General features: G+C 39.2%; 1 protein-coding gene across 3 annotated transcripts in view; it reads left to right on the forward strand.

Moving 5' to 3' along the window:
* The window catches only part of LOC118335607 (potassium voltage-gated channel subfamily C member 1-like), a 53,061-nt gene that overhangs the window by 29,546 nt on the left and 10,526 nt on the right, over positions 1 to 12,989 (forward strand). The window contains exons 3-5 of one of the 3 annotated variants that reach the window (XM_035671986.1): positions 280 to 1,261; positions 3,176 to 3,370; positions 4,343 to 4,471. In XM_035671986.1, the coding sequence (XP_035527879.1) occupies positions 280 to 1,261; positions 3,176 to 3,370; positions 4,343 to 4,464 (1,299 nt within the window). In that variant the 3' untranslated portion in view covers positions 4,465 to 4,471. Of the gene's footprint in view, positions 1 to 279; positions 1,262 to 3,175; positions 3,371 to 4,342; positions 4,472 to 12,989 lie in introns of those variants that run through there. The other 2 variants (XM_035672005.1, XM_035671995.1) reach the window with 2 other exon arrangements.

The raw sequence follows: 12,989 nt of genomic DNA on the forward strand, positions 1-12,989 counted from the left end.
AATCGAATCGCTGACATGATAATCGTAATCGAATCGAATCGGGAGATCAGTGACAATTCACACCTCTACTTGTATGTACTGGGGTTGCACATACACTAGTTGTTTTTCTCTGCTGTTGGCTTTAGGTTTCAAACTTCACCAATGCAGATTTTATTTATGCTTTTCAGTGTTCTCTTTGCCTTGCTGAATTATATTGATTTGCAACTGACTCTTTCTCCTTCCCTTGCTTTCTTTTTCTGCTTTCTCTTTCTATCTTTTCTGTTTGCTTGTTTCTTCCAGTATGTGGCATTTGGCTCCCTATTCTTCATCCTCATCTCCATCTCCACTTTCTGCATGGAGACGCATGAGGCCTTCAACACCATCCTCAACAAGACAGAGATCGTCACGGTGGGCAACGTGACTCATGAGGAGATTGTATATGAGGTGGTGACTGACAGCTGGTTGACGTACGTGGAGGGTGTGTGCGTCATCTGGTTTACCATTGAAGTCCTGCTTCGAGTCACCTTCTGCCCAGACAAGTTGGAATTCTTCAAAAGCACCCTCAACATCATCGACTTTGTCGCCATCCTGCCCTTTTATCTGGAGGTGGGCCTGAGTGGTCTGTCCTCCAAAGCTGCCAAGGATGTCCTGGGTTTCCTCCGTGTTGTCCGATTTGTCCGTATCCTCCGAATCTTCAAGCTGACCCGCCACTTTGTGGGTCTCCGTGTCCTTGGCCACACCCTTCGTGCCAGCACCAATGAATTCCTCCTGCTCATCATCTTCTTAGCCCTTGGTGTCCTCATCTTTGCCACTATGATCTACTATGCTGAGCGAATTGGTGCCGATCCAGATGACCCAACAGCCAGCGCCCACACCAACTTCAAGAACATTCCCATAGGATTTTGGTGGGCCGTTGTGACCATGACCACGCTGGGCTATGGAGATATGTACCCGGAGACGTGGTCAGGGATGCTGGTGGGTGCGCTGTGTGCCTTGGCTGGTGTGCTGACCATTGCTATGCCTGTACCTGTAATTGTCAACAACTTCGGCATGTACTACTCTCTGGCCATGGCCAAACAAAAGCTGCCTAAAAAGAAGAACAAACATATCCCCCGAGCACCCCAACCAGGGTCCCCCAACTACTGCAAGCCAGACGCCCTGGCTATGGCTACCGCATCACCGCAAAGGCTCTTAGGAAATGTCCTGGGTGGAGTGATGGGGTCTGGAGGCATAGGGGGTGACTGTCCTCTCGCTCAAGAAGAAATTATAGAGATTAACAGAGGTGAGAGCCAAAAAAACAAAACACAGAAAAGTCTATTAGTGTCAAATTCCTAGGAGAGTATTGTTCCAGTTGTATTGTATAATTCACAGTTTTACAATCAAAGTAAATTGGGTAAAACTGACTACCATGCTTCTGAGAAATTTGACAGTTGACCGATTGCAAGTTTAGGCATGTACAGTGATGATATCAGGGGTCTGGTGGAGGATCACCCCCAAATTCCACCGGGCATGGCTGCAACGCGTTCTGCCACAGTCGCCAGAGCTGATTGCAGCTTTTCTAAGCAATTCTCTAAATTCCACCATAAATGCTGTTGCTCGTCTCAGAAGCGTCTCTCTACTCCGCGTAGAATACGGACAGAAGCTGCGACCCACTCACGTCAAGCAGCACAGAGCAGATTGCTCATATTGGTAAATTTTCTAAATAAAATACAGTGTGCAGACTCCGGTTTCACGCTAGCTCAACATTGTGGCATCAGACCAGAAGTTAAATAGGCAGAGGCAGGTTAGAGGAGATTTTAAAACAGAAACACACTGATTTGTATCCCTTTTAAAGACAAAATACATGAGTAAACAAGGTATGGCAGGCAACATGCTCTGAGGATATTTCGCTTCTGAAATGCTCTCAGTGGGATTTAAAGACGCGTCGGTCATGGGGCCAAAATGCGTCACAGATGTTATAAAGCCGAGCACGGTGGAATTTCGGGGTCAGAGTGCCAAGAGAAAGTGATGCATAGTTGATTCTGGATCCACCCCAGAGAAATCACTGCCCCATCAGAACTCATGTGTAATTTATGATCAACTGGTAGGTCCACAGTTGCCTCAAGGCACCCATCTGTCATTGAAAAACAAACACCATGGAAGGAAAATGAACTTGATTATCTATTAAAACAGCCTAATGCATTTAAATGTTTGCTGACTCCACATATTTTCTCTCTGGCATTAGCAGTAAAATCAGGAGGAGAGGTAATTTGGCTTCTTGTTTGCTCTTAACATGCTGCAGGATCAGGCGTCAGTAACATGCAACAATAATGCACCTTTAATGCATTACTTTACTGCCTTAGTCATCAGTGAGCCAGAAAATATTGGTTTCATCAGTGCTTTCACTACATCCCGTCTGCTTGGCTTTCTTCCAGTCTAAAAGGGTTTCTTGTAGGTTGTGTGAGTAGATCTTTTAACAGGAAGTTGCATTAGTCAAAATGTTGACAACTGGCTCCAAGACTGCTCTGCAGTATCATCACCACATGCTCCAACACAACACAGAACAGCACACTGCCGTGGTAACACATTTTAACATAATGCCTCAATGAATGTGTGGGCGACTACTACAGCAGTCAGTCCAAAACTTTAATAAGCATTAGTTGCCACTCAGCATATTTTACAGTGTAGTCCTTTCACTTTACCGTTTATCAACATTCAGGCCTACTAGTGATAGCTTTGTTGATTGACAGATTTTTAGGATTTAAAAAATAAGTTACCAGAGCCTAAAGTGAATGCAACTTTTCACTTTAAAAAAAAGCGACAGTGATGTGAATTAGAAACAAGCGACATTTGGGAGCAAATATTTTGTAGTAGTTAGGTAGTTTTCCTAAAAAATTACCTAAAAACATTGTCACTGATGGAAATGTGCCGATCAATTAATCCTTTAATTGACAGCTTTGAGAACTAGCCTTGTAGTGAACTTATGATATTGCGTTTAGCTATTTTTCAGTATGATTATTTTCCAAAACGAATCCTATTTGTTGTTATACTTTGGCAACTAATCTGCAATAGAAAATCTATTGCTTTATTTTCTCACACAAGTAGCACGCAAGTTCTTTTCGAGAAGAAAGACTCACAAGATACTCTTCTCTATGCTTTTCTTATAATTCTCCTGTATATGGTCTTCCTCCTCGCTTTGCCCCCACCTTCCCTCTAGATTCCAAGCAGAATGGTGATGCAGCCTCGGCCGCCCTGGCTAACGAGGACTGCCCCACCATTGACCAGGTGCTGAGCCCCGATGAAAGGAGCCCTATTGGGCGAGGGTCTACCCGGGAACGCTACCAGCAGGACCGTGCCTGCTTCCTGCTCAACACCAGGGAATTCCGTGCCACAGATGGGAATGTGCGGAAAGGTACGTTTCACACCAGGAGACGGAAACATAAACATACACATTTTATGTAAACAGATCCACACAGCAAGATGCCAGGCATAACATTCTGTGAACATATATATTATATATGTGCAGTGTGCAGCCGATGCACACATAGGTTAGTGTGTAAGATCCGATTCAAACATTTAGCTAAGGTGGGTTGGATGAAAGAGCACACATGAAACTGACTTTGGAAGCCTTAGCTACTGATTGAAGGCTCCAATACCAGCTAGCAGCAAAACATGCACACATATACAGCCATACACTTACAACACATGCATATACACTTAGCTCTTCTGCTCTGCTCTATTTGTTTCCACCTCTTCACATTCATGTTCTCTGTGTTTCCATCACCGCTTGGTATCATGTTTTTATTTCTTCTGTCAGACAAGATTTTCTGTCCCTCTACTTCTCTCTTTTTTCTTTCTCTTCCTCTTCCATCTTTCCATAGTGTCTGTGAATTTCGTTCTGTGCCCCATAATGTCACATTCATTCATGCTCATAAACGATCTAAATCTTTCTCTGTCTTCTGGACTCAGACAGTTGACCATGCATTAATTTACTTCTCGTCACTTCTGTTTCTCCCTCTCTCTCTCTCTTGCCTCGCATCTTCCTTTTTATTTTGGTCTACCCCCTCCCCCCTTCCCCCCGTAATGATTTTCCCACCCTAACCTGCCACACATTTTCCCTCCTCCCCCCTTTTTTCTCCTCTGCACCATCTTTAACCCGATGCCCTCATTTTCCCCCCTTCTTTTGTTTTGTGCTTCACCGTAACCCTCCTCCCTGCCCCCCTTTTTATTTACCCCATGTGCATTATCTTCGTGCTCATGAAAACCTGACACCTTAATTCATTTACTACTGCAATCCAACCACCACCACTGCCGCCAACCTGCACCAAAACACTCCCTTACACTCCCTCCAAACTTTTAACACCCCCTGTTGACAACAAACTAGAGGCAGCAGCCCTGGCACCCAGCCCAGACTCCCCTCTGACTGAGGATTGGTATAAGATGGAAGGGTCTCTGTTACAGCAGGACCTCAATGCAAACTCCACCTCCTCCTGGATCAAACCATAGACCAGAGGTAACACTAACAAAATTTTTTAATAAAGGAGCCCATAGCGTAGTCAACTTTTGACTAAAAACATACAGAAATTTGGATTTGGCTCTCCATGACATAGCATGTTTTGTAGTTGCACAAACCACAACAATTAAACCAGTACAGCACCCACTTTAACACAGACACACCTGCACACATTATGCATGACTTCAAATCACATATACACCCCCATTTCCACAGTGTTGTGTATACATGTTCAATAGAGTTTGAAGTGTCACCTGTGAGGAGTCTTCTGCGCGCCTGAAAGTGTGGAAAGTATTACATTGAGAGATCAATGCAAACAGTTGAGCTAAGGTTAGGTAGTGCTATAATCTGAATGTTATGGTTGGGGTGGCAAATGGCATTTTAGGGCTCAACTGATTTGTGAGGTATTTTATCCAATGAAACCTAACCTCAGCCCAATATCCTGCCTGCATACAAATGAGCTTTTTTCTAATTTTAACAATTTACAAGCAGTAAAAACTTTAAAAAAAGGGATTGCACTGTGATATACACCCATAAGAAGTAGTGTGCACAAATGATGTGCATATATGTGTGTATGCGTCTGTATAAGAGCTTAAAACACTCATGAGTGCAGGAGCGTGTTCGTGTGGGCGTGCACATGTGCAAATACATCCAGCAGCATCAAGTGAAAATAACCAAGTTGTCGTGTCCTGTGTCAATAACTAATAAAACCTACACTGAAGAAGATTGAATGGGAACAGCGGGTCACGTTGTTGTCTGATGTGCCTCTGTGTTGTTGTTGTCTCTCTCTTCAGGTTGTGTCATATCACGCGTGTGTATGTGGGCTTTTTCATTCTTACATGTTATACACTGTGTCTCTGTCCTCTCAATGCCGTCTGAGTGTTGTGTTTGTGCTGTCGTGTGTGGCTTAATTTAGTTTTTCCCTTCTACTGTGTTTTTTCGTGTTACTCCCTACCCCACGGACCTCAACCTTGGCAAATAAACACTGCAATTTCAAAAGGTTTTGCCTTGAAAAATGCATTCTTTTCTACAGTTGTATATAAATATTTATATATGTACATGTACTCATGCACAGGTTAAACTGACAGACTCTTCAGGAATTAACAAAAAAAATGGAACCAATGCTAGAACACATTTCAGGCTCAAAGATGTGCACATGTACATATTCTGTATTTTATGTCAAATCAATTGGCCAGCCTTGATAGACAGTCATTACACTCATCTTTCCAAGGCCCAAGGTCAGTGGGGTCAGTGGAGCCATCTGGGTCAGGGGATAGTACCTCTTGAAACATGCCACGCTGAAACAAGCAAACATTTTAAACTGTTATTGTGCAATGTCTTACTTCAGCTTTATGAACAAAGCCAGTTATCACAATAATTACTTGCAAAATACTGTGTTGTGAGCGTGTCATGGATCTGAAATACTACTCCCTAGACCATGTATTTGTGCTTTCAGTGCCTAGTGTAGTCCAAAGTTCAGGGCCTTCTGTATTTGTACTGTGGAGATCTGGATAGAAATCAAAACAATTATGAGCTGCACTCGGTGACTGAAACACTTACTGAGCAGACAGACATTCAAACGCTATGACAGATTTGATTGAAAAGTGGCTACATGCTGTCTAAGGTAAGCAAGCCTTGAGCTGTCCAAGCCCTTCACTTACAGGTCCCTGACATTGCTTCAGTTTCAATGGTTCTTATGTATAAACTGCTATTTAAGTGCTATAAAATTCCCTCTTTAAAGCAAATCAGGAGTCCGTTGAAAAAAATAAGTGCTCTAGGATGACCCTAAAATTGGGATCTATGATGGTCCCTCTTTCTTACTTAGTCTGTATTAATATGCTGAATCTTGTGTACTTGAGAAATAGATTGTACTTGTTTTCAGTTAACACCAGAAAATTTGATCTGCTTCTTACTATCTCTTGAAGCATTTGATTGCCCTGTGAGAGACCACCTCTCGCCCAGTGAATGTGTAAATACATATATGGTTAAAAATCTGTGATTTAAGGGAAGATAAACAGTACTGAATAGGAAGAAAATGAGCAAAAACAAACACTGGGTTTATGTTAGTTAATCCCTGTTCTCCGCCGATAACAAATCTTCTCCTTCTTGTTTTTAAAGAGGGATTCTCATGCTGTGTAAAACTCATTCTTGTGTGCTTCAGTTGTGATTTATTTTGTAGATATACGCGTAAGATGTTTTTGCCAACTTATTTGTATGAGCTTTTCAGTTTCCTCTCTTTGATTGTTGGCCATTTAACTTCCAAATGCAATATGCATGTCTCACCAAGGTCAAATGGTCAATCACCTTTTTTGATTGCCCACTCCCAATCACTTCTCTAGATCTTTGAGGGTCTCGTTTGTTTCTGTCTCTGTCTCTTTGCCTCGCTCCACTCTCTCTTGTTTCAGTTCCTCACTATATGTGATCAAGTAGTTTTTTTTATTTTATTTCTTGGGTTTTTGTTCTTATTTATGTCCCGTATTTCTAACATGGTGTGTAAATCTTTCATTTAGGTATTTTTGTGGAGTATTATGTAGTGATTTGGTATCAATTTGTGTTCATAGTGTTTTAGTGTGAATGTTTTTTTTTTATGTACTTAGGATTAAGTTATATTTATTTTTAATTAACATGTTTTGCTGTTGTCTGTGGTTTTGGTCTGTTTGTTTTCAATGTATTTAAGTTTTGTACAATTGTGTTTGGTTGTTTGATGTTTTGACTTCCCTCTGTTCTTCCTGTGTTCTCCTATGAGTTTTACATCACTTACCTGTCTTCTATTAATTTGACAGGGAAATTCACATAAAAATGGCTCAAATCTCACTGGTTCAGGACATTCTCAAGGACTTACTTGGCAAAAAAAAGCTCATTATTCATTACCAAATTCAACCAAAACCATAATATCAACATTTAAATGCTTTTGGACCCAGGGATTATATATTATTCTTAACTCCCACCTCTTGTAAAATCGACAGAAATTCTGCATTGCAATTTCATACAATATTTAGATTTAACAAATACTATACATGAGACAGAATGTGTATATATTTAAAACAGGCCGTTGCATCCACATTTCATTCCATCCTTATTTACCTTAGCGTTTACTATTCTTTTAATTGTACTATTGTTTCGGATATATTGTTTCTTGAATTATTTTTCAAGACCAAAGTAGGTTTTAATATTCTTCATGACCACCACAACATTGTGTTGTTTTTGCCTGGGCTCACGCAAAATTATTTGCCACGGCTAATTTCCGTTGGCTCAGTACAACAGGCTACAACCAAATAAAACATACTAACTCTAAATTCAAATTCAGAAAGCTTTCTTGTATAAAATAATTTGTGTGAAAACGTGTTTGATGTGCTAACACTTGTCAGTGTCCCCGTTTGTCATTGTAGTCTTGTAGTCATAAACAGCGTGATAAACCTGTTCTACATTGTCATGCATGTTCTGTGTGTAATACCACTGTGTTTCTTACTATCTTGCCTCATCACAATTCTGCAAATGTTCTTTTGTCTGATCCAGATTTTTAGCTTATAAAAGAAACAATACATATGTGCAGGATGTATGTATGTACACACAATAAATATTTATGGTTATGTATGAATATATATATATAATATTAAATAGATTTGAACTTTAATGAAAACAGCTGTCACATATGGGTCTGTATGACCTAGATATAGCTAACAACTGGATGTAGGATACAGTTTCATGTCATCTGGTTTTCCCAAAAGACACCCCAGGTACTGTATGTACTGTATAGACACATTGTGGCTTCAGTAACGGTCATAAAGTGATCAATACATCTAATTATTTGTAATAGGAGATCTTACCATCTTTAACAGGCAATTGATCCCATGTAAGCATGATACAGTATGTGGCAATGCCAAGAATAGAATCCCAACGATCAGCAAACCCTGTGTATCAACAGCCAGCAAGCACAGAATTAAAGGACATATGTGGACTAGGTAATAGAGGCAGTCTAGTTATCTGCCTTCTAAATACATACATACATACATACATACATACATATGAAAATGATTTTCATTGATTGATTGATTCATTTCCTTGGTAAACAGTCTTGTCAGAATATTTGCAGTTTTTCCTCTCTCTGTTCCTCTGTGTCCTACCTCTCCATAACCACCTCCTCCTGTGATTAACACTCATTCTCCATCCCATCCCCAGGCCGTCACTGCAGTGCAAGTGTAACTAAACTCTGACTGTAGGTAGGTACGCACTCCCTCCACAGTGTAAATTAAGTGTGACTTTGGAAAGGAATTATGTCATCACTGAACACAGTGACAGCCAGACTCACCATTTCCCCTGATAGACAATCCCAAAACACAAAACCCCTGTTGATGTTGTAAATACAGTACTTAACACAGTGAGGTAGCCAGCAGACCGTGACAGACTGCAGTGGCTGAGACATGATTAACTTTATAAGTTAATTTCTGACACATTCCCTTGTCTTGACATTAACCAAGCAGTACTTTCAAACATCAGCAAACAGTACAAATCAGTACAAATAATGTACCGATCAGCTTTTGGTTGCAAAGCAGCCAGCCAAACCGGTCACTAACATATATCATCAGAACCACGAAACTGTCCGTTCTACATTATTATTCATCAGTTTCACCTTCATCTAATCAACAGATGGGAACCCTTTTTTTCCTTTTATGCATATTTTACTTATATCACACTTGACAAGTGTTTTAAATCCTCTGATTTCAGACTGAAAACAGCCAAATAAGGACACTTGTTCCAAGAAACAGAGCCTATACTTTTAGTATTAGTTTGGGTGAAGATTATAACATATATATATACGTGAGCAGTGTGTGTTCTTCCTCTCATTCGTTCCCTCTCCTCTCTGCATGCTGATTTTTGCTTAGCGCCAAGAATAGATCCAAAGGAATTTCTCAATAGAATCAAAACCTTTTGTTGTAACTTCATATACGGGCTTCCCAACACCCAAGTAAAGCAGTTACTTAATATTTAACTTAATACAACTTATAGCATAATATCAGTGGATTAAAAAACTCTCAGTTTACTACTACACAATAAATCTCTTTTTATACCCTTTGTATATATATATATAACAGCAGAAACAAGATGTTAGAACTATCTATTTTATAAAAGCTGTAGCACTCAAAAGTAGCAATTTGATTTATGTCAGTTGCACGATCAGTAAAACTGAACTTAGATAGATGTTGTATCTTGATTGATATGATTTTAGGTATGGTTCATTTGGCGACACCTGTGCTTACCTTGATTAGCAGTTGTAAACGTGCAGTCCATTGCTGAAATGCGACCACTGTCTTGTTCTGTAGAGACACATTTCTGATGAATCATCGCAATTAGCACTAATGCTATTAACACTATAAACAGCAACATTAGATGTTCAGTTTGCGTTAACTTAATTTAATGTGTTAACGTAACAGTGAGGCTGTTATATATTAGATCAAAATTAGCTGGAATTACGTGCATTCATTGTTTCCTGTGAATTCGTCATGCGCTTGAAGGCAGTGTGAATACAGCATGGTAATTGTCAGTCTGCCACTAACAATAAAAACTACTATATGCTACTATATATATAGAGAGAGGTAATTACTGTTGAACAAAATAGTATCAAAAACAGTGTTTGGTTTCAGGAAAAGCATAAAGATTATAACTAGTGATTCAGTTAGGTCAGGTGAAGGGTTTATCAGATATGATGATGAAAATTTAAGATTTATGATAGCCTTGTCTTGCTTTAAGAGAGTATTTGTCTGCACCCAGTAGCAAGCATTGTTGTAGTTCTTCACTACGTTTTACTCGTCCCTCTTGTTTTTGTCCCTTACCTCTGATTCAGCAAACATGACAAATCTGGCTGCCATTTGATGCAACCTGACAATTTGTCTTGATACATTTGTGTGGTCTGAACAAAACGCTTGTTGAACTGAACTTGAGAATGAAGCGGTACCACAGATTGGCCAGACAGCTTCTCGAACATCTCTGTGTGAGATGAAGCCTAAGAAATCCAGTAAAAATGCATCATCAATATTTTACTGAGTTGCTATCTGACTAATGTTCCTCAGCGAGTCAGAATAAAAAAAGGATTTATTTATGGTTAGCTTGAATAATCCAGAGTGGTGGAGTATTGCCATATTTTTCCATTTTAGCAGGAAGGCACAAAGGGCATCATACTGTACCAATGGGTGTTCTTTGTTGTCTGACTGTGGCCTTGTGATGGTTGGAGTTTGACAAAAATATACACCATAACTTGGTAATTTTGTCACCAACACTGTTAGCATTACATTAAATTTCAGTTAATGTAACACATCCCTAAAAAAACTGTAAAACTCCACCCATTATGGGTCAATTAGCCATTGTTAGGGTAGATCAACTGCTACCTACCAATGGTGTTTTTTACTTCACCTGATGAACACCCCGTCAGCACAGCACTACCTTTTTCTGTCTGTGGCTGCTTCCTACAGGGGGAATTCAACGTCTGCATGCTGTGTTACAAACCAGAAATACAGCGGGAAAGGACACAACGGCCCCTCTGTTAATTCTTAAGTAACTTGGTTATTGTAAACATACCTTCAGCAGTGCACGTACCATGCATTATACTTCAAAGTCACTTGCATGAGTGGACCTAGTCAGAAAAATCCTGCTTTCTTACCGTGTGTCATTTCCCACTGTAAACAAAATGTCAACTGATCTCCATTACAGAATGCGATTACCGGGGGATAAGAAGTGTTTTTAAATGTTGAAGGGAGGACATTTTTGTGTTGGCCATTTGAAGTTTACAGGAACCAAAAGCCAATACTAATTGGCCTATCTTTGAAGCGTAATGCAAGGCAATTGATTATTCTTCATTAGTGGTACATCTATAAGCCTTTTCACCCAAAACTTCATGTGGTCAACTCCTACACTGTATCAGTGATATCTGAGTATTTGCTACTGTGTATTTGTGTAAAACTGTACAGTTTTGGCCAAATAGTTTTCTAAAACACCTGAACATTGCATATTATACTTCACATGCTAAAATGTTGGGTGCTTTATTCAACGGGCCATACTATAGGTGTTAAATTTCTTGATATTTAAGAATCTTTTGCTTTTCTGTTTTGAAAAAAAAAGACATATCATAACTCGCATTTTCTTGTTTTGTCTTGTCTTGTGTGTCTTGTCTGTGTCTGTCCTCGTCTGTCCTTTATATGTCTTTATGATTTAATAACTTTTTCAATTTCTTAACCTTAATTTATTCTCTTTTCATTTTGATTTCATCTTATAACATCTTGAACGTCATGTTCATGCTTCAACACTATGTAACCATCATAATAAACCACCTGAAAATGAAATTTGTCATAACATGCTCAAACATTTCAACTATGATTTCCTTTTATTTTATTTGCATAATACCAAAACAATAACACGTTATATAATCCAATGAATCGACCAATGGTTAAATTTTTTTTCTTAAAGCAACGGGCTATGAGAAATCTCGCAGTCTCAATAACATATCGGGAATGGCTGGGTCATCACTGCGGCTTGCTCCTATCACTAGCCCACCCTTTGAAACCTATGAGGCCCCAGGACCACTGCGTCGCTGTCGTTCCCCCATCCCCTCCATTTTGTAGCAGAAAGGATGTTCATTATTGGATGATAAGAGATGCAGTGGATTAGCTATGGACTGATTGCACTGAAGCCTCCATTTGGATTGTACACCGAGCAAAAACAATAGCAATAACATAAAATGAACTTGAATGTAGAAAGAAGGACCTCTCGTCTTGTGAATCTAATTGTTTATGATGCATGCATCAGGTTAGCTGATGGGGTCAAATACAAATTTTAGCTTTAAAAATACACTGTTATTTTAAATTGTTAGAAGAAATGTAAAATTAATATTTGGATTGGTTAGTGAATAAAATAGTGTCAGAGGTTAAAAAATATGTGCACAGTTACATTTTAAAACTTAGAATTAAGTGTGTAGATGTATATCCATTTTTAAGTATTCTGGACCAAACAAGACTGAGCTAACACTGTCCAGATAAATGACCATGAAACAAGATATTTCAGTTCATTTAGCCAAAGACAAAAATACATTTATAGATTATATTGATGGTGAATAGGTTTCTACATTCTGTCTTTTGTCAATATTGATGTATGTACAGTGTAGGCATCATTTTGGTAATTCTCTCTCTCTCTCTCAAAAAAAAAAAACAGACTCGTCTTCTTTAAGTCTCAGTGTTAACACGTAATTTTATATCTTACCATTGTGACATAATTGGACACTTTATGTTGATAGTTTATACAGCAAAGCTAAGCGATGACAAAACAAAAACCTTAGCTTAAATGAAAAAATATTCAATAAATGAAAAGTATTGTACCATAAGAGCTATATCAATTGTGCAGCCTAACATGACTTTTAAAAATTGTAGTTTGTTTTATTACATTGCTGTAACGATCCCATATATGCAATTACTACCTTACAGTGTACAGTTAAAGGTCTATTCAGTCACTTTCTTTGAGAGTTACAAGCATG

This window comes from Morone saxatilis, unplaced genomic scaffold (assembly GCF_004916995.1).
Source record: "Morone saxatilis isolate NCDOM2014 unplaced genomic scaffold, NCSU_SB_2.0 Contig1, whole genome shotgun sequence".
Lineage (NCBI taxonomy): Eukaryota > Metazoa > Chordata > Actinopteri > Moronidae > Morone > Morone saxatilis.